This window comes from Colobus angolensis, unplaced genomic scaffold (assembly GCF_000951035.1).
Source record: "Colobus angolensis palliatus isolate OR3802 unplaced genomic scaffold, Cang.pa_1.0 Scaffold86, whole genome shotgun sequence".
Classification (NCBI taxonomy): domain Eukaryota; kingdom Metazoa; phylum Chordata; class Mammalia; order Primates; family Cercopithecidae; genus Colobus; species Colobus angolensis.
Genome location: NW_012122487.1, coordinates 5673371 through 5696552, shown reverse-complemented (window position 1 = coordinate 5696552; position 23182 = coordinate 5673371). Strand labels below are relative to the sequence as shown.

Here is a 23182-nt window from a genome sequence, read left to right as displayed (position 1 = left end):
GAATTGGGTAACACTCAGGTGTTTCGCTTTGAGGTGGGTAACACTCAAAGTGGTTCAGAGAGCTCTGCTCCGCAATGTGGGCTGGGACTATTTATAGCCGGACAATGGAAGTGACACACAGAAATAGCCAGATTGGTTACAGTTTGGTGTTTGCCTTATTTGGACATGTTTTGGCAATTTGCCCTTGTGATTGGCTCAATGCTTGGCTGCTGTGATTGGCTGAGACTTGGCTACTGTACAAAAATATACTCTCAAGTAGGGTTATGTTTACATATTGTTAGGTTACAGTTAGCTACCTACAGAGGCAATGTAATTTAGTAGTTGCTATTTAAACTGCTGTTTTTGGTCAAAGCTATTAATTATACAGTAGCCCCATTGACGTGGTGGTGGGGTGTTGGGGGAGGAGAGGAAGCTGTCTGTAGTGTTATGCTTGGGTTTCAATCTTTTGGTGAGTTGTGCTTCTGGATTGTGACCTTCAAAAGTGCTTCTTAGTTTTTTGTTTATTTGTTTCTCCCTTCCCCTTATCCCCTTAGGAGAGACGGGAAGGCTAGAAGGTGCTACATTTGGGTATTTCCCTTCTCTAAGTTGGTTAGTTAGGCTCAGGTAAAACCCCATGAGTCTGGGCTCTGATAAAATAGTTTTTCTCAATGGTAGGCCTTGGTAAGAAGAAAAGAATATCTGAGTGTGTTTAAAGATGGTTACTTTCTCCCTCCACATACTGGAAACAGGAAGAATTATTGTCTGACCTTCCCTGTGGCAACATGACAGGGATCCAATAGGTTACACTTATGAAAATGTGTCACCTCTTACTGTTTTAGATTCCTCTGAGTGCTGTTTGTCCCCTTCCCCTGCCCATAACTGGACCATCCTTGAGTTTTAAACTCTCAGACTTGTCCATATTGATCTTCTAATAATTCATTAATTACAGAATAAGTTTTTCCACCCTGGTGCTGGCTCCTGTGAAAGGTTTTTCTCCTGGGCATCTGTTCCATTACGTTGTTATTCTCCTGTTTGCCTGTCTCTTCAATTTTGGGGATGTTGGTTTGCTGGATAGTCTCAATTCTCTGATGGATTTGGAAATAGTTGTTGATTTTCAGTTTGTTCAGCTTTTTTGCTTATTGTGTAAATGAGAAAGACGACTGTCAAGTTCCTTACATGCTGGACTGGAAACCAGAAGCCCCCTCCATTGAATTGTTGTTCCACTGAAAAATATTAAATAGCTCCTAATTTTCAAGATTTATAGCTATGAGATAGAATAAGAATTAGAATGACAAATCCTTTAGCTTATTTAAATCTTACTTCTATCTAGTGAAATTACTAGAAAGTTACACACACAGATTTTTTTTTTCCGCTGGTTGCAGAAAAACTTTTGTAGAGTACAATCTAGTAATTATTAGTATAAAGAATTGCCATTTTTTTGGGTAAGACTATGTTTTAGCTTTGTCACTGTTATAAAATAATGTAATACATTTCCCTTCCAGTATTGTGCTTTGATAGCATGACTTATGATAACCTAGTATATTGTATTTAATTAGATGATAATTGCTCTTTAACATTATATTTCCTTTTTTCCTTACCTTCCAGGAAGCTCAGAAGTTTTATTTCTTAATTGCAATTACTTTTTTTTTTTTTTTTTTTTTGGAGACGGAGTCTCGCTCTGTCGCCCAGGCTGGAGTGCAGTGGCCGGATCTCAGCTCACTGCCAGCTCCGCCTCCCGGGTTCACGCCATTCTCCTGCCTCAGCCTCCCGAGTAGCTGGGACTCCAGGCGCCCACCACCTCGCCCGGCTAGTTTTTTGTATTTTTTAGTAGAGACGGGGTTTCACCGTGTTAGCCAGGATGGTCTCGATCTCCTGACCTCGTGATCCGCCCGTCTCGGCCTCCCAAAGTGCTGGGATTACAGGCTTGAGCCACCGCGCCCGGCCGCAATTACTTTTATCCCTTCCTTTTTCTCCACTTATCATTGTTTTAGTTATTGTGGTTTAATTACTGCTTTGTTTGTTTTTTGTTAAAAGTTTCATGTCCATTTTGAAAATAGGTCAGTATAAATAATAAATTAACTATGCTCAAGTATTGCCTAATAGAGTTTGGGCCTTATGCCCTTTCCCCACCCCCCACACATTTTTATCCCTGCTTCATACTCACTATTATTTTCTTGTTACTCTGTAGACTTCTCTTGACCATTATTTGAATTATTCATATCATGGCTTATCTGTAATAAATTATTTGTTCCAGACATTCTCTCTCTTGTCACCCCTTATTGCTTTATGGTTCCTCTGAATTCTGTTTGCTATTTTAATATTAACTCAAGCAGACTATTAAGAATTTACCTGCCTCTATTCAGAAAGTTTTGTTGAAAAATATTAATAAAGCTTAATTTTAAAATGAACTTTAACTGTGTATATCTGTGCTTTCATTATTTAGATTATCGAGGGTATATTTTATTAGGAAAATATGTTGATTTATACGAACTTTTACACTTTAGAGTTTACAGTGCTCTTGGGAGAGAATCTTTAACTTATTACTTTAATGATTTTGTGATATAAGGAACTATATTATGCAATGTAATATTAAACTAATTATCGGAATATGATAGTTTTGGTTAAGCAATTTTTTAATATTATTATGCTTTTTAATTTACAGATTGAGTCTGTTTGTCCTTTTGAATTACTATTATAAGTTCACTCAAATGCCAAAATCTAAATTATTAAATAATTCTCATGAAAGGATTCTCTGTTGGTATCATTTATATTGTCAGTGCCTGTTAAATTTAGTTCACTGTAATGGGAAAACCCTTTTAAAACTTTTCATTTGGTCAGTGTTCTTCCTAGAGTTTAAGTAATTTCCAGAATAGACAAGATAGGCTCAAATTTTGTCATTTGTTCTTCAAAGGATAGGCTTATGGGTATTTTACAAACAGTTTTAATGCTTATATTATTGAATTTATTATTTAGTGTCAATCTCATCTGTAAACACTTAACAGTACAATTTGGGAGATATTGTGAGTAGAGAGATTATTAGCAACACTAGGTAGTTTGTTATGTATCAAATGTATAATATAGATAACACAAAAATTTAGAAATGGCAAGAATTACAAAATACTTGGATAGTAAGGGATGCTTTTATTGACGAGGTGGTAGTTGAGTCTCAAAGGAGCATAAGACTTAGCTGAGAGTAGAAAAAGTGATTGTAAATTGTGGATGAGCCATTTTTATGCATCTATTTTTATGTTATTTGATTGATGTCAGGCACATTTTGATACGGCCTAATAATTAAAGTAGAACAGAAAAGTTAAAAACTGAGATGCCATTTGTACTTATTGGATTTAAAAAAGTTTTCAACTCTGAGAGTTAAGTGTTGGTGGGGAGGTAGAGTAATGAAAACTCCTGAAATGCGAATAGTCTTTGACTTAGCAATTTCACCTCTAAGTGGATATAATCCAGAGAAGTGTTCTTCAGACTTTTGTTAGTATTATCCCTGAAGTAAATGACCCATTATACACACACAAAATAAAAGTTTCATATAATAATAGTTATTTTTAGTACATATAATTAAGGTAAACATGAAAATTTTTATATCAAATGTGAATTTACTAATATTTAAATACAAGAAAAATCTTAAATATAAAAATTTAGAAAATAATTTGTGAAGCATGTCTGTTTTGTAAGTTTATTCTTATAACTGTAGTTTCATTGCTAAGAATGTGTGCCTATTACCTTGATATTTTCTATTGTATTATAATCCGTTTTAAAAAATACCAATTTTTGTAACTAAATCGATTTAATGATCCATTACTAGATTGTAATTTGTAGTTTGAAAAACACTGCTTGGGAGAAATTCTCGGTCATGAATATTTGGAGTCATGCTTAAGAGTGTTCATAGCAGTATTGTTTGTATACCCCTTTACCTCAAATGGGAAACAGCTGAAATACACACTGATAAAAGATGGATAAATAGAGCATAGTTATCTGATGGACTAATAATATCTGATGGATTAATTACATCAAGGTAATTGATCTACAGTTACGTTCATTATTATGAATAAATTTGGGAACATATGTTGAGCAAAAATAGCAAGCTACATAATATGTATAATATGATTTAAGTTCAGAAGTAAGCAAAACTATACAGCATATTAAATAGGGATATATGTCTGTCTTTGAACTATAAAGAAAAGCAAGGCAAAGATAAGAATCAGAGTTTCAATATAATGCTTACCCTTGGAGGGAATAGGAAGTACTAGCGGATCATACATGAGATATCAAAGATAATGATACAGTTGTGTTTCCTAGCTGAATGTTGGTACGTACAGGACCGCTCCTTTTACTTTTTAAAAAAAAAATTCTTTACATATTTATCACAGATTATTTTTGTATGTATTCAGTATCTAAATTATTTTTTACCTATAAATAAAATCAATAATTAATATTACACTTTTAAAAATTAGAGTATTGGGGTTGGGCACAGTGGCTTACACCTGTAATCTCAGGAGGGCCGAGCTGGGAAGATTGCTTGAGTCCAGGAGTTTGAATAACATAGTGAGACTTCATTTCTATGAAGAAAATTAAAAATTAGCTGGGTTGGTGGCACATACCTATGGTCCTAGCTACTTGGGAAGCTGAGGTGGGAGGATCCCTTGAGTCCAGGAGTTTGAGGCTGCAGTGAGCCATGATTGTGCCGCCGCACTCCAGAGTGGGTGACAGGACAGAGCGAGACCCTGTCTCTCAAAAAATTAAATAAAGAAAATAGAATATTGGATATATTTTCACTTTATTTCTAAAAATCCACTTTTCATCATAATCCTGGATCTTCCTCTCATTTTCAGTTTATTCCCAAGTCCTTTGGAGACAATTTGATAAGGAGGAAATATGAGAGTATAAAGGAATCAGCATCAGTGATAGATCAGAAATGGAATAAAGGTCAACTGAGCATATTACTTAAATAAAAGTGTTTCTATCTTGATGTGTCTCTTTCTTGATTGATAGAAAGAAGGTGTTATTGAGTCTTACTTGGAGGCTTCCAGTAATTGTGTCAGGCTAGATAGTATGTGTTTAATAAATATTAGTTGAAAGAATGGATGGATTGATAAAAGTTGAAGAAGTTTAGGAAAGAGTATCAGGATATGGATTCCATTTTTAGCAAGTTAGTTTGAGGTAGTAGACAATCCAAAGGGAGGGGTCTTGTATAGCTGGAAATACGAGATTGGTGATTGGGAAGGTGAGGGCTGGAATATAGATTAGATAGTCTTTCAGACAGAGGTAAGATTAGCAGCCAAGAGAGGCGCTACGTTTTCTGAGAGAAAAGATGTCCAGAGAAACGAGGGAAGCTAAAAATTGAGTCATGGGTACATCCACCTTGTAGGTGTAATTTAGGTATCTCACAGGTGAGAAGAATGTTTGGTTAAAAATTATGACAGCCTTAATGTTCTAAATATTCTGTCTACAGAGCAAGATATTATTAGTACTAAAACAAACTTGCCATTTTAAAATTTTTAAAGTGATTTATGCTTTTACAAAATCAATAGTTTTTCAGAAAAGTTCCTTCTAAATGACATTCAAATAAAAGAATAAGGAATTACGTTAGCTATAAATATATTTTCTTTAATTAGAATGGTTTGTAAAATCTTGTTTTTCTCCTGTTACACACCTAAATTCTGAAAGTTTGCTTTCTGAGTGTGGTTTAATATTTAGTGTCCAGTTTTATGTGTTCTTCAACATAAATAGGCCCTGTACTTGCACATTTTAGTTAAAAATTCATGGACATGTTTCAGGAGATGAGAATTGTGGTGACAGACATTATTACGAAAGCTAATTAATCATAACATTGCAAATCAAAATGTAAAACCTTTAAAATAAAATATTTTTCTTAGAAATAAAAGCTCACCAGTAATTTAAATTTTTTCCACAGAGAGAATCAGTACTGAAACAGGAAATAAATGACCTTGTAAAACGGAAAATTGCAGTAGATGAAGAAAATGCTTTCTTAAGGAAAGAATTCAGTGAGTTGGAGAAGAAATTTAAAGATAAAAGTCAAGAAATTAAGGTGTGTTGACTTGTACATAGTTTTGTAGGACTGTTGCTTTGAAGTTCTGCTTTAAGCTTTGTTAGCCTTTGTGGCACAGAAAGTGACAGGTTTGGAGGAAAAATTGCCTTAGGCCCTCCTGTACCATACAGTTTTCTCACATGCAACAACTCTGATAAGGATGCTTTAAAGCTAGAACTCCAAGCTTTATAACTTTTAGATAAATAGTTAATGATGGAAATGGAGCTAAGAAAGTAGGAGTGTGAATATGTGGCTTCTTGTAATTAGATTCTGATGGGACTGGCATTATTAATTGATAAAACCCAGGTCTGGGAGGATATATCTGTATGGGTCTCAAAAATAGCTGGGGACAGCATCAAAGGCAGCTTGATCAATTAATGGGCTCTTTGCAAATGTGTACTCATCAAAGCTGTCATCCAGTGAAAAAATATGACCCATCCACCTGCATGAAAAGAGGCCAATAAAAGTACACAGGTGACCTTGGCTATCAAATATAGGAGAAGCTTCTGTGAGGGTAAAACTGCACAGTTTGTATTTGCTAATTAATTCTCACCATTTTTTGGGTTTTTGTTTTGTTTTGTTTATTTGCCCTTGTGGTTCTGTTCTACAGGACACTAAAGAGTGTGTACAGAACAAAGAAGAGCAAAATAGACTAATTATAAAAAATCTGGAGGAGGAAAACAATAAATTAAGTACCCGCTGCACTGACCTGCTAAATGACCTGGAGAAACTGAGGAAGCAGGAAGCACACTGGAGAAAAGAAAAATATAGCACTGATGCAAAAATAAAGGTATACAATAGGAATTGAATCCATACTCCTCTTTTGGATCTAACTTTTTTAGGAAGTTTAATACATGTTATTTTCTTTAAATAACAAGCTATACATTCATATCCTCCAGTGGGGACTAGCATTAATTTATATTCTTTCACTTAAGACCCACAGCTTTTTAAAAATTGATGTTGCAAAGCAGGAAACTGACTTCAAATGGTTATCTTAAAATGTAATCATTAAAAAATAAAGGCTATTGCATTTTGAAATAAAATGTGTTTTCAAATAACATATTTAGAATCATGGGTTTTAACTTTTTCACTTAAGGCTTAAGCTTACAAAGATAGCTAGAATTTATTGCAATATGGTTTTTAAGACTATTTTCTGGATCCTTTAAAATATAAAGTATAAAAAATACTAAACTGTTAAACAATACAAATATGTGGTTCTATGGTGGTGCTTTCTTTGACTTTAAAGGAAAGGGCCTTATTTATGGGAAATTTTTATTTTTATAGAAGATAAAAGTTACAATCAATCGTTACAATCTTATACCCTTTTTAAAAGGCTAATCAAGTGAGGCAGTGGTTTCTTACTTTTTTTATGAGTATTTTTCAAAATAATACTTTTTTATGGCATTCTCTTTGTCTTTAGAGGTTTTTGCTAATTTCTTTTCTTATTAAATTACATGTTTTTTTTTTTTAACTATAGATTTTGTTGAAAAGGCCAGATCCAGATTTTAGTGCTAGTAAATTTGGTGGTCTCTCAATGTGTATACCCCTAAAAAGAACACACACACACACACACACACACACAGAGCTATTCAACAGTTATAAGCAGTTGACCATATGTATCTGCAGGTTCTGCATCAGTGGATCAAACTATTCAGAAAAAAAAAAACCACAATTAAAAGTAACAATACAGTAATAAAAAACAATACAAGTAAAAATACGATATAACAGCTGTTTACACTGTATTTGGTATTTAGAGTGATCTAGAGATGATTTAAAGTATGTGGGAACGTGTGTAGGGTATTCGCAAATACTATGCCATTTTATATAAGAGACTTAAAGCATCCTTGGGTTTTGGTATCTGTGGAGAGTCCTGCATTCAATCCTCCAGGAATACTGAGGGACAATCATAATATGTATGGATGTATGGGTGTCTATATGCATGTATGCAAGAATATTTAAGTTAGGGGAGAAGGATACATCTTTCTCGGAGTATAAACCTGTTGCAGATTATTTATGGAAATATTTAAGTCTATTAGTGCACAATCATGGGTTGACTGAGCCATTGAGAGAACTGAATTCTGGTGGATTTATTTTCTTAATTTTTATCAGTTTCTGCTTCTGCGCAGGCTTTAAACAGTTTGGAAGTGTGATGAGGGTAAACCAGTACTTGTGTTAATTCACAGCCACATGATTATTTAGTGATTTTTTTTATTTTCTTATTTATTCTATTTGAATAATCAGTTCTGGGATTTGCTGTGACTTGTGGTTGTGTAACATTTTTTTCTTATGGGGTTATTGTCTTTTACTGCTTTTTGGGCATTCATTATTTATTTTGCATACTAATATTTTGTATCTTATAAATACTTTCTGTTCTATAAGCCTTGAATAAGGAAAACTGGAATTTCAAAAGTTTGTGAATTTTGGTAGTCATTTTATTATTTTCTTCTCAAAAGTTCTTCTTTAAAAGTTTTGCATGACAAAGTTTTCCCCACCCTAAAGTCTGTAATCTATTTATAATTTAGTTTTGGATGTGATGGTCCACATCATTTACTCAGTATCCACAGAAGCAGCAAGATTGTTCACTGATCTTCTCCCAGCTTTCTCCCATGAAGCATGGTCGTAAAAGAATTCTCATAGCTACCTTCCTGGAAAGTAGATCTTACCACCCTCATTCAGAGAGGTTCTGTCTTGTACCTAGAGTCCAAGAAGAATTTGAACAAACAGTCCTTTCTAATAAGTTTATTTTACCACAGGATCATATGCCTTTGTCCTCCAGTCACAGTTTTGCATGACTGTCCATAAAAACACGCAGTTTTCCCTGGGTCTTTGGGTCTTCATTTCCTACATCTACTGTGTCATGTAAAACTTTGGTTAAATAAATGTTATATTTTTCTCTTAGTAATTTGTCTTTTGTTACCGGGATGTCAGCCATGAACCTTGCCATGGGTAAGGAAAAGATACTACTTTTTATTTCCTACATGTACATATATTTTCATTTCTTTTGGTTATATACTTAGGAGTGAGATTATTGAGTCATATGGTAACTGTTTTTAAGCTTTTGAGGAACTGCCAGACTATTTCCCAAAGCAGCTGTGCCATTTTACATTCAGACACTATGAGGGTTTTGATTTTTCCATCTTCTCATCAACACTTGTAATTTTTTGCCCTTTTTGTTATAGCCACCTCAGGGATGTGAAGTGATGTCTCATTATGGTTTTTTGTTTGTTCATTTGTTTGAGGCAGAGTCTTGCTCTGTCGCCCAGGCTGGAGTACAGTGGCGTGATCTCGATTCACTGCAACCTCTGCCTTCCCGGATACAAGCTATTCTCCTGCCTCAGCCTCCCGAGTAGCTGGGACTACAGGCACGTGCCACCACATGCAGATAATTTTGTATTTTTAGTAGAGATGGGGTTTTGCCATGTTGGCCAGGCTAGTCTCAAATCATTGTGGTTTTGATTTACATTTTCCTGATGGTAAATGATGGTGAGCATCTTTTCATGTATTACTATCTTTGGAGAAATGTCTATTCAAATCCTTTGTGTACATACTGGATCCCTGTTCTTTACCAGGATATATACATTGAAACTATTTTTTCTTAAAATTTTTGTTACTTTTTACTCTCTTGATGGTGTTCTTAAAAATACCAGTTTTTAATTTTGATAATGTTTTATTTATCTATCTTTTTTTGGTGTTGCCCGTACTTTTGATGTCATATCTAAGAAACCATTGCTAATCCAAGGTCATGAAGATTGACACCTTTGTTTTGTTCTAGGAGTTTTATAGTTTTATTTCTTACATTTAATTATTTGATACATTTTGAGTTAACTTTTGAATATGGTGTGAGATACAGGCCTAACGTCATGCTTTTTTTTGTATGTTTTGTTTAGTTGTTTCAGCACCATTTGTTGAAGAAAATTCTTTTTTCCCCACTGAATTGTCTTGATACCATTTTTGAATATCAGTTGTCTGTAAATATAAGTGTTCGTTTTTGGACCTCAGTTCTGTTTATTTGATCTATACATCTGTCCTCCTACCTATGCCACATTCTCTTGATTTTTGCAGATTTGTAGCGAGTTTTGAAACTGGGGTATATGTGTCCTCTATATTTTTTCTTTTTCTAGATTAGCTCTTCTGCGTCTGTTATATTTTCATATGAATTTTAGAATTATCTTTTTTCTGTTGGGCGCGGTGGCTCAAGCCTGTAATCCCAGCACTTTGGGAGGCCGAGACAGGCGGATCACGAGATCAGGAGATCGACATCATCCTGGCTAACACGGTGAAACCCCGTTTCTACTAAAAAATACAAAAAACTAGCTGGGCGAGTGGCGGGCACCTGTAGTCCCAGCTGCTGGGGAGGCTAAGGCAGGAGAATGGTGTAAACCCGGGAGGCGGAGCTTGCAGTGAGCTGAGATCCGGCCACTGCACCCCAACCTGGGTGACAGAGCGAGACTCCGTCTAAAAAAAAAAAAAAAAAGAATTATCTTTTTTCTTCTGGCCAAAAAAGCCATCAGAGAGTTTAATAGAGATTGCCTTGAATCAGTAGAATCAGTAGATCAGTTTGGGGAGTATTATTATCTCAATATTATTAAGAATCTTCTGATCCATCAACATGTGATGTTTTCCATTTATTTTGGTCTTTTTCAATTTTTTCAGTTGTTTTGTGTCTTTCAGGGTATAAATTTGCACTTCTTTGGGTAAATGCATTCTTGAATATTTTATTATGTTTGATGCTATTATAATGGGAACTGTTTTTAATTTTCTCTTCAAGTCATTCATTCATAATGTATAGACACACAATTGAGTTTTGTATACTGATCTTGTATACTGCAACCTTTCTGAATAGGTTAACTAATTCTGATTTTTTTTTTTTAGTAAATTCCTTAAGACTTTCTACATGTCATATCATGACTTCTGCAAGTAGGCATAGTTTCACTTCTTCCTTTCTAATCTGAGTGCTTTTAATTTCGTTTTATTTTATACTTTCCTGCTGGAAATCCTGGTATAGTGTTAAATAGAGAAAGAGTGGATATCTATGTCTTTTCAAATACCTTTTTGCCATTTGTTTGTCTTTTGAGAAATGTGTATTCACATCTTTTGTCCCTTTTTAAATCAGATAATTAGATTTTTTTTCACATAGAGTTGTTTGAGTTCCTTATATATTCTAGTTATTAATCCCTTGTCAGATGGATAGTTTGCAGATATTGTCACTTTGTTGATTGCTTTCTTTGCTGTGCAGAAGCTTTTTAACTTGATGTGATCCCATGTGTACATTTTTGCTTTGGTTTCCTGTCCCTGTGGGGTATTAGTCGAGAAATCTGTGCAGTCCAGTGTCCTGTAGAGTTCCTGCAATGTTTTCATTTAGTAGCTTCACAGTTTGAGGTCTGACTTAAGTCTTTAATCCATTGTGATTTGAATTTTGCATATGGCAACAGATAGGGGTCTAGTTTCATTCTTCTGCATATGTATATCCAGTTTTCCCAGCACCATTAACTGAAGAGACTGTCTTCCCAAATGTATTTTCATGGCACTTTTGTTAACAGTGAGTTCGCTGTAGATGTATCACTATATTTCTGAGTTCTCTCTTCTGCTCCATTGGTCTGTGTGTCTGTTTTTATGACAGTACCATGTCATTTTGGTTATTATAGCTTTGTAATCTAATTTGAAGTCAGGTAATGTGATTCCTCCAGTTTTGTTCTTTTTGCTCAGGATAGCTTTGGCTACTCTGGGTCTTTTATTATTCCATATAATTTTCAGATTAAAAAAAAATCTGCAAAGAATGTCATTAGTATTTTGATAGGGATTGCATAGAATCTGTAGATGGCTTTGGGCATTATGACATTTTAACAATATTGATTCTCCCAATCCATGAGCAAGGTATTTCTTTCCTTTTTTTTTTTTTTTTTTGGTGTCCTCTTTAGTTTCTCTCATCAATGTTTTATAGTTTTCACTGTAGAGATCTTTAACTACTTTGGTTAATTCCTAGGTATATAATTTTATTTGTAGCTATCATGAGTAGGATTACTTTCTTAATTTTTTTTTCAGATTGTTTGCTGTTGGCCTATAGCAATGCTGCTGATTTTTGTCTGTTAATTTTGTATCCTGCAACTTTACTGAATTTGTTTATTCATTCTAATAGGTTTTTGGTGGAGTCTTCAGGTTTTTCCAAATATGAGATTATATCATTGGCAAACAAGGATGATTTGACTATTTCCTTTCCAACTTGGATGCTCTGTCTTTGTCTTGTCTGATTGCTCTAGGGCTTCCAGTACTGTGCTGAATAACAGTGGTTAAAGTGGATATCCTTGTCATGTTTCAGATTTTAGCATCAAGCTTTCAGCTTTTCCACATTCAGTATGATACTAGCTTCCAGACTATCGTTTATGGCTTTTATTGTTTTGAGGTATGTTCCCTCTATATCCAGTTTTTTTGAGAGTTTTTATCATGACACAATGTTGAATTTTATCAAATGCTTTTTCACTGTCACTTGAAATGATCATGTGTTTTGTTTTCACTTTTGTCTTCGAGATGGAGTCTCGCTTTGTTACCCAGGCTGGAGTACAGTGGCACGATCTTGACTCACTACAACTTCTGCCTCCTGGGTTCAAGTGATTCTCCTGCCTCAGCCTCCTGAGTAGCTGGGATTACAGGCATGCACCACCATGCCTGGCTAATGTTTGTATTTTTAGTAGAGACAGGGTTTTGCCATGTTAGCCAGGCTGATCTCGAACTCCTGAGCTCAGATGATCTGCCTGCTTCAGCCTCCCAAAAGTGCTGAGATTACAGGCGTGAGCCACCACACCTGGCCAGGTTTTGTTTTTCATTCTGTTGATATGATGTATCTCATGATGTATCCTAATGATTGATTTGCATGTGTTAAACCATCCTTGCATCCCTAGGATAAATTCTACTTGGTCATGATGAATGATCTTTTTGATATGGTGCTAATATTTTATTGAAGATTTTTGGTATCAATGTTCATCAGGAATATTGGCCTGTAGTTTCGTTTTTTTGATGTGTCTTTGTCTGACTTTGGTATCAGGGTAATACTGACCTTGTAGAATGAGTTTGAAAGTATTCCTTTCTCTATTCTTCAGAATAGTTTGAGCAGGATTGGGGTTAGTTCTTATTTAAATGTTTGGTAGAATTCAACAGTAAAGCTGGGAGACATCTTTTCTGGTAGACTTTTTATTTAAGGCTTCAATCTCATTACTTGTTATTGATCTGTTCAGGTTTTGGATTTATTCATGGTTCTGTCTTAGTAGGTTGTATGTGTCTATCAATTTGTCTATTCTAGATTTTTGAATTTACTAGCATATAGTTGCTCATAGTAGCCATTAATAATCCTTTGAATTTCTGCAGTATCTGTTGTAATGTCTACTTTTTCATCTCTGATTTTATTTATTTGGGTTTCTTTTTTCCTGAGTTAATCTGGCTAATGTTTTGTCCACTTAGTTTATCTTTCAAAAAACCAACTTTCTTTTCATTGTTCTTTTGTATTGTTTGTTTCAATTTCATTGATTTCTGCTCTGATCTTTATTCTTTCTTTTCTTCTAATAATTTTGCATTTTGTTTGCTCTTGCTTTTCTAGTTCTTTAGGATGCATTGTTAGGTTGTTTATTTGTTAGGTGCTTTTTTGATGTAGATGTTTATAGCATAAAATTTGCTTTTAGTACTACTTTCACTGTAGCCCATAGGTTTTGGTATGGTGTGTTTCCATTATCATTTGCTTCTGGGAATTTTTCAGTTTTCTTCTTACTTTCTTCATTGACCTACTGGTCATTCAGGAGCATATTGTTTAATTTCCATGTGATGTGTCATTTCCAAAATTTTTCTTGTTACTTATTTCTAGTTTTATTCCACTGTGCTCAGAGAAGATGCTTGATATAATTTTAGTTTTTTGAAATGTTTACACTTGTTTTGTGGTGAACATATGGCCTATCCTTGAGAATGAGCTCCATGCTAAGGAGAAGAATGTGTATTCTGCAGCCATTGGATGAAATGTGGTGTAAATATCTATTAGGTACATTTGGTCTGTAGTGCAGGTGAGTGTTGTTTCTTTGTTGATTTTTGGTCTGGATTACCTATCCAATGCTGAAGGTGGGGTGTTGAAGCCTCCAGCTGTTATTGTATTGGGGCCTATCTCTCTTTAGCTATAATAATATTTTCATTATATATCTTGATGCTCCAGTATTGGGTACATGTATATATATTTACATTTGTTATAGTCTTTTGCTGAATTGACCTCTTTAGCATTATATAATGATCTTCTTTATTTCTTTTTATAGTTATTGTCTTGAAATCTATTTTGTGTGATGGAGGTATAGCTACTCCTACTCTATTTTGGTTTTCATTTGCATGGAATATTTTTTTCACCCTTTTATTTTTGATCTGTATGTATTTTTAGGTTAAGTTTTTCTCTCTTTCTTTCTTTCTCTCTCTCTTTCTTTCTTTATCTCTTTCTTTCTTTCTTTATCTCTTTCTTTCTTTCTTTCTTTCTTTCTTTCTTTCTTTCTTTCTTTCCTTCCTTCCTTCCTTCCTTCTTTCTTTCTTTCTTTCCTTCCTTCCTTCCTTCCTTCCTTCCTTCCTTCCTTCCTCCTTTCCTTTCCTTTCCTTTCCTTTCCTTTCCTTTCCTTTCCTTTCCTTCTTTCTTTCTTTCTTTCCTTCCTTCCTTCCTTCCTTTCCTTTCCTTTCCTTTCCTCCTTCCTTCCTTCCTTCCTTCCTTCCTTTCCTTTCCTTTCCTTTCCTTTCTTTCCTTTCTTTCTTTCGTTTCTTTCCTTTCTTTCTTCTTTCTTTCCACATGGTCTCGCTCTGTTACCCAGACTGGAGTACAGTGGCATGATCATGGCTCACTTCAGCCTCCACCTCCTAGGCTCAAGCAGTCCTCCCACCTCAGCCTCTTGAGTAGCTGAGACTACAGGCATATGCCACCAGATCTCGCTAATTTTTTGTTTTTTAATTTTTTGTAGAGTGAGGTCTTGCTATGTTGCCCAGACTGATCTCAAACTCCTGGGCTCAAGTGACTCTCCTGCCTCTGCCTTCCAAAGTGCTGGGGTTACAGGTATGCATCACCATGCCTGGTCCCCTGAAGTTTCTTGTGCGCAATAGATGATTGAGTCTTGCTTTTTGAAAATATATATATATGGAGATAGTTTGTTCCATTTGCTTTCGGCATTATTAGTGAGTGTTTGTTTCATTTACCTGTAGCATTATTATTGATAAGTAAGGACTTAACTCTTGCCATTTGTTATTTTTTGTTTTTTAATTTTTTGGTTGTTTTGTGGTCTTCCATTTTTTTCTTCCTTCTGTTTTTCTTTTAGTAAAGGTGATTTTCTCTGGTGGTATGATTTAATTTCTTCTTTATTTTTTATGTATCCATTGTATATGTCTTGATTTGAGGTTACCATGAGGCTTGCATATACTGTTTTATCACCCATTATTTTAAACTGATTACATCTTAACCCTGATTGCATATACACATTAACAAACAATGAGAAAACTAATATAAACTCTAATCTTCCTCCTGTTTTGTAATGTTTTGTCCTTTTTATTTATATCTTATTCTACTGTACTAAGTCTTGAAAGTTGTCAGTTATTATTTTTGATAGATTTACCTTTTGTTGTTTTTACTCAAGATATGAGTAGTTTACACTACAATTACACTTTTATAATACTCTGTATTTGTCTATATACTTACTCTTGCAAGTGAGCTTTGTTCCTTTGTATGGCTTCTTATTGCTTATTAATGTCGTTTTTTATTTTCTTTCAAATTGAAGAATTTTTTTAGCATCCCTTGTAGGACAGATTTGGTGTTGATGAAATCCCTCAGCTTTTGTTTGTCTGGGAAAGTCTTTGTTTGAAGGATATTTTTGATGGATATACTACTCTATGTTAAAAGTTTCTTTTTTTTTCCTTCAGCACTTTAAATATGTCATGGCACTCTCTACCGGCCTGTAGGGTTTCCACTTTGCAATCTGCTGCCAGATGTATTAGAGGTCCATTGTATGTTACTTGTGTGTGTGTGTGTGTGTGTGTGTGCGTGTGCATCAAGACTGTGTATTTTCAAACAACCTGTCTTCAATCTAACTAGTTCTGCTTGATCAGTTCTGCTTTCAAGAGGCTGATGCATTCTTTAATATGTCAGTTACATTTTTCAGTTCCAGAATTTCTGCTTTATTCTTTTTAATAACTTCAATTTATTTTAAAAATATGTCTGTAGGACTCTGAATTCCGTATCTGCGTTATCTTGACTGCACTTCCTCAAAGCAGCTATTTTCAATTATCTGTCTGAAAGATCACATATCTGTATCTCTCCACAATTTGCCCTTGGTTATTCATTTAGTTCATTTGGTGAGGTCATGTTTTCTTGGATGATTTGATGCTTGTGGATATTCACTGGTATCTGGACATTGAAGACTTAGGTATCTTTTGCATTCTTTACAGTCTGTGATTGTTTGTACTCATCTTTCTCGGAAAGGCTTTCCTGGTATTTGAAGGGACTTGGATGTTGTGATCTATGTCTTTGGTCATTGTAGCCTTATCTGCATTAGAGGGCACTATAAGCCCAGTAACACTGTGCCTCTTGTAGAATTAGAAATACTGCCTTGGTGGTCTTGTGTGATATCCGGGAGAATTTCCTGGATTACTGGGCAGAGACTGTTGTTCTCTTCCCTTACTTTCCCCGAAACAAATGGAATCTTTCTCTATGATAAACTACCTGGATTTAGTGGATGGGTTACACAAGCACCCCTGTGACCACCAACATTGGAAATGAGCTGGGTCATATTTGAAGCTAGTGCAGCACTGGTTCTCACCCAAGGCCCATGGATACCACTATGTGGTTATTGCATGTGTTTACTCAAGGACTAAGGACTCCATAATCAGCAATTTGTTAATCCAGCCAGACCCGTGTCCTTCCCTTCAGTACAGCAAGTTTGCCCTGGCCATGTGCAGATAGGCCATCCGGGAGTCAGGGACTGGAGTCGGGAAAAGTAGGAATTTACCTGGTCCTCTATTCCGTTACGGTTGAGCTGGTAACCAAGCCTCAATACAAAGTCCTTCCCACTCTTCTCTCCCCTTTCTTCAAGCTGTGAAGTCTCTCCACATGTGTATCACCTAAGGGCTCTTTAGTCACCAGGCTATGAATCCTGTTGGGACTGGGCCTTTCCCTCAGAGGAGTTTGTTTTTTTCTGGTCCAGGGCATGGTTAGAAATGTTGTTCAGGAGCTAGGTCCAGGAATGGGTGCTTCAGGGCACTCCCTGGTGCCTTATTGTAGTTTGGCTCAGCCAGTGTTTAAGTTGCAAGATGAAGTCCAAGTTGCAAGATGAAATCCTCTTAATTCTCTCCTCTTCTCTAGCAGAAGGTACTAGTCTCTCCTGGAGCTGTGAGCTGCACTGCCTTCGCTTAGATGAGGGGTGATATAAGTATTCCCTGTGCTGTGCTGGGTGGTATTTTACTAGGTCACATGCACTTCACGTCCACTGGCTCTGAGTCTAGCACTCCACCGAGACTGCCTGGTTGCAATCCTTGTGACCTAGACTGCCTTTCAAGTTTATTTAGGACCTCAGATCATATTAGCTCATTGTGACAGGGCTTGCCTGAACTCAGGTTCTAACTGCTGGGTTGGGAGATATGCTTCTGGCTAGGGCTGGTCTACATGTTTCCTCTATGGTGCCAGCTGAGTTCTGCCCCATGTTGCTTTCTACTGTGACAGAGTAGAACTGAGTTGCAGTGCAAAGTTCCTCAGTCCCTGTGCTCTGCCTCTCCCAGGAACACAATTTCTGTCTCTGCACCATGTAGCTACTGCTGGGGGATAGGGAAAGGGTTGTGGGGGTTACTCGAGACTGTCTGTCCTTCCTTCTTCAGTGCCTCTTTCTTTAATATGTTAAAACGAGGTACTGTGATTGCTAACCTGAGTTTTGGTTCTTAAGAAGGTGCTTTTTTTGTATGTGGATAGTTGTTTAATATGGTGTTTGTGCATGGAGAATGATTGCTTGAGGCTTCTATTTAGCCATCTTGCTCCACCTCCTCCCATCAGGTGTTTTTCGTTATGAAGGGAATATTGGATTTTGCCAAATACTTTTACTTTTTTTTGCATCTATTGAAATGATCATGTGGTTTCTCTCTTCTTTCTTTCTTTCTTTCTTTTTCTTTCTTTTCTTTTTTTTTTGGAGACAGGATCTCACTCTGTCACCCAGGCTAGAGTGTGGTGGGATGACAGAGCTCACTGCAACCTCTGCTTCCCAGGCTCAAGCAATTCTCCAACCTCAGCTTCCGAAGCAGCTGGGACTACAGGTGTCAGCCACCATGACTTGCTAATTATTTGTAGAGACATGGTTTTGCCATGTTGCTTTGGCTGGTCTTGAACTCCTGAGCTCAAAGCGATTCACCTGCCTCAACCTACCAAAATGTTGGGATTACAGGTGTGAGCCACTGCACCCACCCACGCTTGTCTTTCATTATACTGGTGTGGTGTATTCTATTAATTGATTTTTTTGATGTTAAACCAACCTTACATTATTGAGATATCTTTATTTTACACTTGCCTTGGTATCAGGATTATGCTGTCCTTACAGAATGAGTTAGGACATATTACATCCTCTTCTAGTTGTTATAACAGTTTTAGAGGGTTTGGTATTCTTCTTCAGATGTTGGGTAGAATTCACCAGTGAAGCTACTGTCCCTGAATTTTTCTTTGTTGGGAGATTTTGATAACTGATTCAGTCTCTTCATTTGTTATATTGGTTAAGACTGTTCTTGAGTCAGTTGAGGTAATTCAGGTGTTTCTAACAATTTGTCCATTTTGTCTAAATTATTTAATTAGAAGGAAGATTATTGATAATTATAAATATGTTTAATAATTTATTATATAAATATGGAATATATACTAAACAAATAGAATCAAAATGTGTCACTATAAAAAGTCAACTAAGAAAATCAATAATAGAGGAAATGAAGGACAAAAATGCTGTTTTATATATAGAGAAAAAAGTAATAAAATGGCAGCTTCCTTATTAATACTTACTCTAACTAATAATCCATTTAATTAGGTATTTAGCATCATGCAAACCTGAACGGACCAGTAATAAATAGCAAGATTGAGTCAGTAACAAAAAGTCTGCAAACAAGCAAAAGCCCAGAATCAGATGGATTCACTGTAATATATCTAATAATTCTTTTTATTATCTTATAATCATTTTCATTTCTTTAATTTTAGTTAATAGTAGTGTTCTCATGTCATTTCGGATTTTAGTTACTTGCATCCTTTGTTTTTCTTTGGTAGTTTAGCTAAGGGTTTGCAAAATTGAACATTCTTTTGAGGAAATAACCTTTTACTTTGATTCTCAATTGTTTTTCTATCCCTTCTCCTTTTAAAATTTCAATTCTAATATTTATTATTTATTTTCTTCTATCTTTGAGTTTAGTTTGCTATTCTGTTTCTAGGTTCTCAAGTTACAAACTTAGGATATTAATGAGATACATCTTTTTAAAACATAGGCGCTTATGGCTATAAATTTCCTTCTGAGCAACTGTATTTGCGACATGGCATAGTTTTGATGTGTTGTGTTTCTTTATATTCACCTCTAAATATTTTGTAATTCCCTTGTGATTTCTTCTTTGATCCATAGGTTCTTTGAGTGTTTTTTTTTTTTTTTTGAGATGGAGTCTCACTCTGTCACCCAGGCTGGAGTACAGTGGTACGATCTAGGCTCACTGCAAGCTCTGCCTCCCAGGTGCATGCCATTCTCTTGCCTCAGCCTCCCAAGTAGGTGGGACTACAGGTGCCTGCCAGCATGCCTGGCTAATTTTTTTGTATCTTTAGTAGAGTTGGGGTTTCACTGTGTTAGCCAAGATGGTCTCTATCTCCTGACCTCGCTATCCTCCTTCCTCGGCCCCACAAAGTGCTGGGATTACAGGCATGAGCCACTGTATCTGGCTGAGTGTGTTTTAAAATTTCCACATACTTGTGTATTTTCCTTTTTTCCTTCTGCTGTGGATTTCTAGCTTCATTCCATTTTATTTAGAGAAGATCCTTTGTGTTATGTTACTGTTTAAAAATTTTTTTGTCAGTTATTTTTTTTTTATTATACTTTAAGTTCTAGGGTACATGTGCATAACGTGCAGGTTTGTTACATATGTATACTTGTGCCATGTTGGTGTGCTGCATCCATCAACTCATCAGCACCCATCAATTCGTCATTTATATCAGGTATAACTCCCAGTGCAATCCCTCCCCCCTTTATGAATGAACTTATGGTGTGTCCTGGTGAATGTTTCATATGTATTTGAGTAGCATGTTTATTCTGCTGTTTTGGGATAGAGGATTTCATATATGCCTTCTAGGTGTATCTAGTATGCAATGTTGTTTAAGCCATGTTTATCATTAATAACCTTCCATGTAGATGCTTTTTCATTAGTTAATGTGGAATACTGAATTTTCAACTATTATTGTAACATTTTCTATTTCTCTGTCAATTCTTTAATTGTTTGTTTTCTATGTTTTGGGGCTCTGTTGTTTGGTGCCTATGTGTTTATTATTGTTACATCTTCTTGATGAGTTGATTATTAGATCTTTTGTCTCTTGTAACCATTTCTGCCTTAAAATCTCTTCTTTTCTAATATGATTATGTCTACCCCAGCTCTCTTCTGGTTACTATTTGCATGAAATATCTTTTTCCATCACATTCCTTTTAACTTGTTTGTATCTTTGAATTTAAAGTGAGTCTTTTGTAGACAACATATCATTGTAGAATGTTTTCTTTATCCCTTGTGCCAGTCTCTTTTTTTCTGACTGGAGAATTTAATTCATTTATATTTAGAGAAATTATTAATGAGGAAGAACTAACTTCTGCCATTTTTTCTTTTTACGGCTTTTTATGTCTCTCATTTTCTCCGTTATTGCTTTCCTTAGCTGATTTTTTCTGTGACACATTTCGATTTTATTTGTTTAGTATATATGTTATTGATAATTTCTTCATGCTTACCATGTAGATTGCACATACTTTCTAAACTTATAGCAGTAAAATTTGAATTGATACAAAGTGTTTTTGATAACATACAAAACTCTTCTCCTCTACAGCTTTGTCCATCCATTTTATATTATTGTTGTCACAAGTTATATCTTATACATGTGTACTTAATGTATAAGTAGTTTATACATTATTTATGTAGTTTATATAGTTTTTATGTGTTTGTTTTTGAAATCTTGTAGGAAATATAAAGGATAATTAGAAGCCAACTAGATAGTACTGGCTTTTATATTTGCTCACCTATTTATCTTTACTAGAAGTCTTTATTTCTTCATGTGGATTTGAGTTACTGCCTTGCATCCTTTCATTTCAATCTGAAGGATTCCATTTAGCATTTCTTGTAGTGCAGATGAAGTGGTAATGACTTCTCTCTGTTTTTATTTGTAAATGTCTTAATTTCTCCCTAACTTTTTCAGGACAGTTTTTGCTGGATAGAAAATTCAAGGTTAATGTTTGTTTTTTCCATTAGTACATTAAATATGTTATCTCAGTGCCTCTGTACTCCGTGGTTTCTGGCAAGAAAGCAGCTTTTACTCTTATTAAGGATCCCATGTATGTGATGAGTCACTTCTTTCTTGCTACTTTGAAGATTGTCTCTTTTTTGTAGGCTGAATTTCATGAGTTTGATTATAATGTATCTCAACATGAGTCTACTTTATTGATCTTACTTGGAGTTTATTGAGGTTTTTGGATTTGTAGATTCATATCCTTCATCACATTTTGGAAATTTTGGGACATCATTTATTCAAATAGCAATTCTACCATTTTCTTGGTCCCCTCTCCAGTTGAGATTCCCATAATGCGTATGTTTGTCTGCTTGGTGGTGTCCCACTGGTCACTTTTTTTCTTTTTTCTTTCTTTATGCTCTTCAGACTCAATAATTTTAGTTGTTCTGTCTTCTAGTTATCTAATTACTTTTTGTGCTGAAATCTGCTGCTGAACCCTCTAGTGAATATTTTATTTCAGTTGTATTTTTTAGCTCTAGAATTACTTTTGTGTGTGTATTCCTTTTTTTCCCTTTCATTGCTATGTAATAATCTATGATTTATGGGGTATATGTGAGTGTTTGTTACATACATATAATTTGTAATGATGAAGTCAGGGTATTTGGGGTCTCCATCACCTTGAGTATCTATCAATTGTATGTGCAGGTATCATTTATAGTCTTCTCTTTCAGTTGCTTTGAAATATACATGATGTTGTTCCCAAGTGTAGGACCCTGAGTGTGCTATCAAACACTAGAACTTATTTCTTGCGTCTAACTGCATATTAGTTCCAATAACCAACCTTTATACATCCTCATTCTCCCACTTTCCCTTCCCAGTATATGGTATCTATCACTGTATTTTCAATCACCATGAGATAAGGTTTTTAGCTTACAGATGTGAGTAAAAATATGCAGTATTTGTCTTTCTCTGCCTGACTTATTTAATGTAATGACCTTCAGTTCCATCCATGCTACTTCAAATGGTATGATTTCATTATTTTTTATGTCTAAGTAGTATTCTATTATTTATATATACCACGTTTTCTTTATGCATTAGTTTGGTTTGTTTGTGGATACCTAGGTTGATGCTATATCTTTGTTATTTTGAATAATGCCACAATAAATGTTCAATTACAGCCACATATCTCTTTGATATACTGATTTCTTTTCCTTTAGATAGATACCCAGTAGCGGGATTGTGGGATTGTATGGTAGTTCTGTTTGTTTTTTTGAGAAATTTCCATACTGTTTTTCTTAGTTGTTATACTGATTTACATTTTCACCAACAGTGTTTAAGAGTTCTCTTTTTTTTTCTTTTTTATTATACTTTAAGTTCTAGGGTACATGTGCACAACATGCAGATTTGTTACATATGTGTACATGTGCCATGTTGGTGTGCTGCACCCATTAACTCGTCATTTACATTAGGCATATCTCCTAATGTTATCCCTCCCCCCACCTCCCACTCCCCAACAGGCCTTGGTGTGTGATGTTCCCCTTCCTGTGTCCAGGTGTTCCCATTGTTCAGTTCCCACCAATGAGTGAGAACATGCAGTGTTTGGTTTTCTGTTCTTGCGATAGTTTGCTGAGAATGATGGTTTCCAGCTGCATCCATGTCCCTACAAAGGA

At 35.3% G+C, this 23182-nt stretch overlaps 1 protein-coding gene across 3 annotated transcripts in view; it reads left to right on the top strand.

The window, feature by feature from the left end:
* Positions 1-23182, top strand: part of CNTLN (centlein, centrosomal protein) — a 389383-nt gene that overhangs the window by 97405 nt on the left and 268796 nt on the right. For all 3 annotated transcript variants that reach the window (XM_011930370.1, XM_011930371.1, XM_011930372.1), the window contains exons 4-5: positions 5906-6040; positions 6651-6830. In XM_011930370.1, the coding sequence (XP_011785760.1) occupies positions 5906-6040; positions 6651-6830 (315 nt within the window). The remainder of the gene's footprint in view (positions 1-5905; positions 6041-6650; positions 6831-23182) is intronic.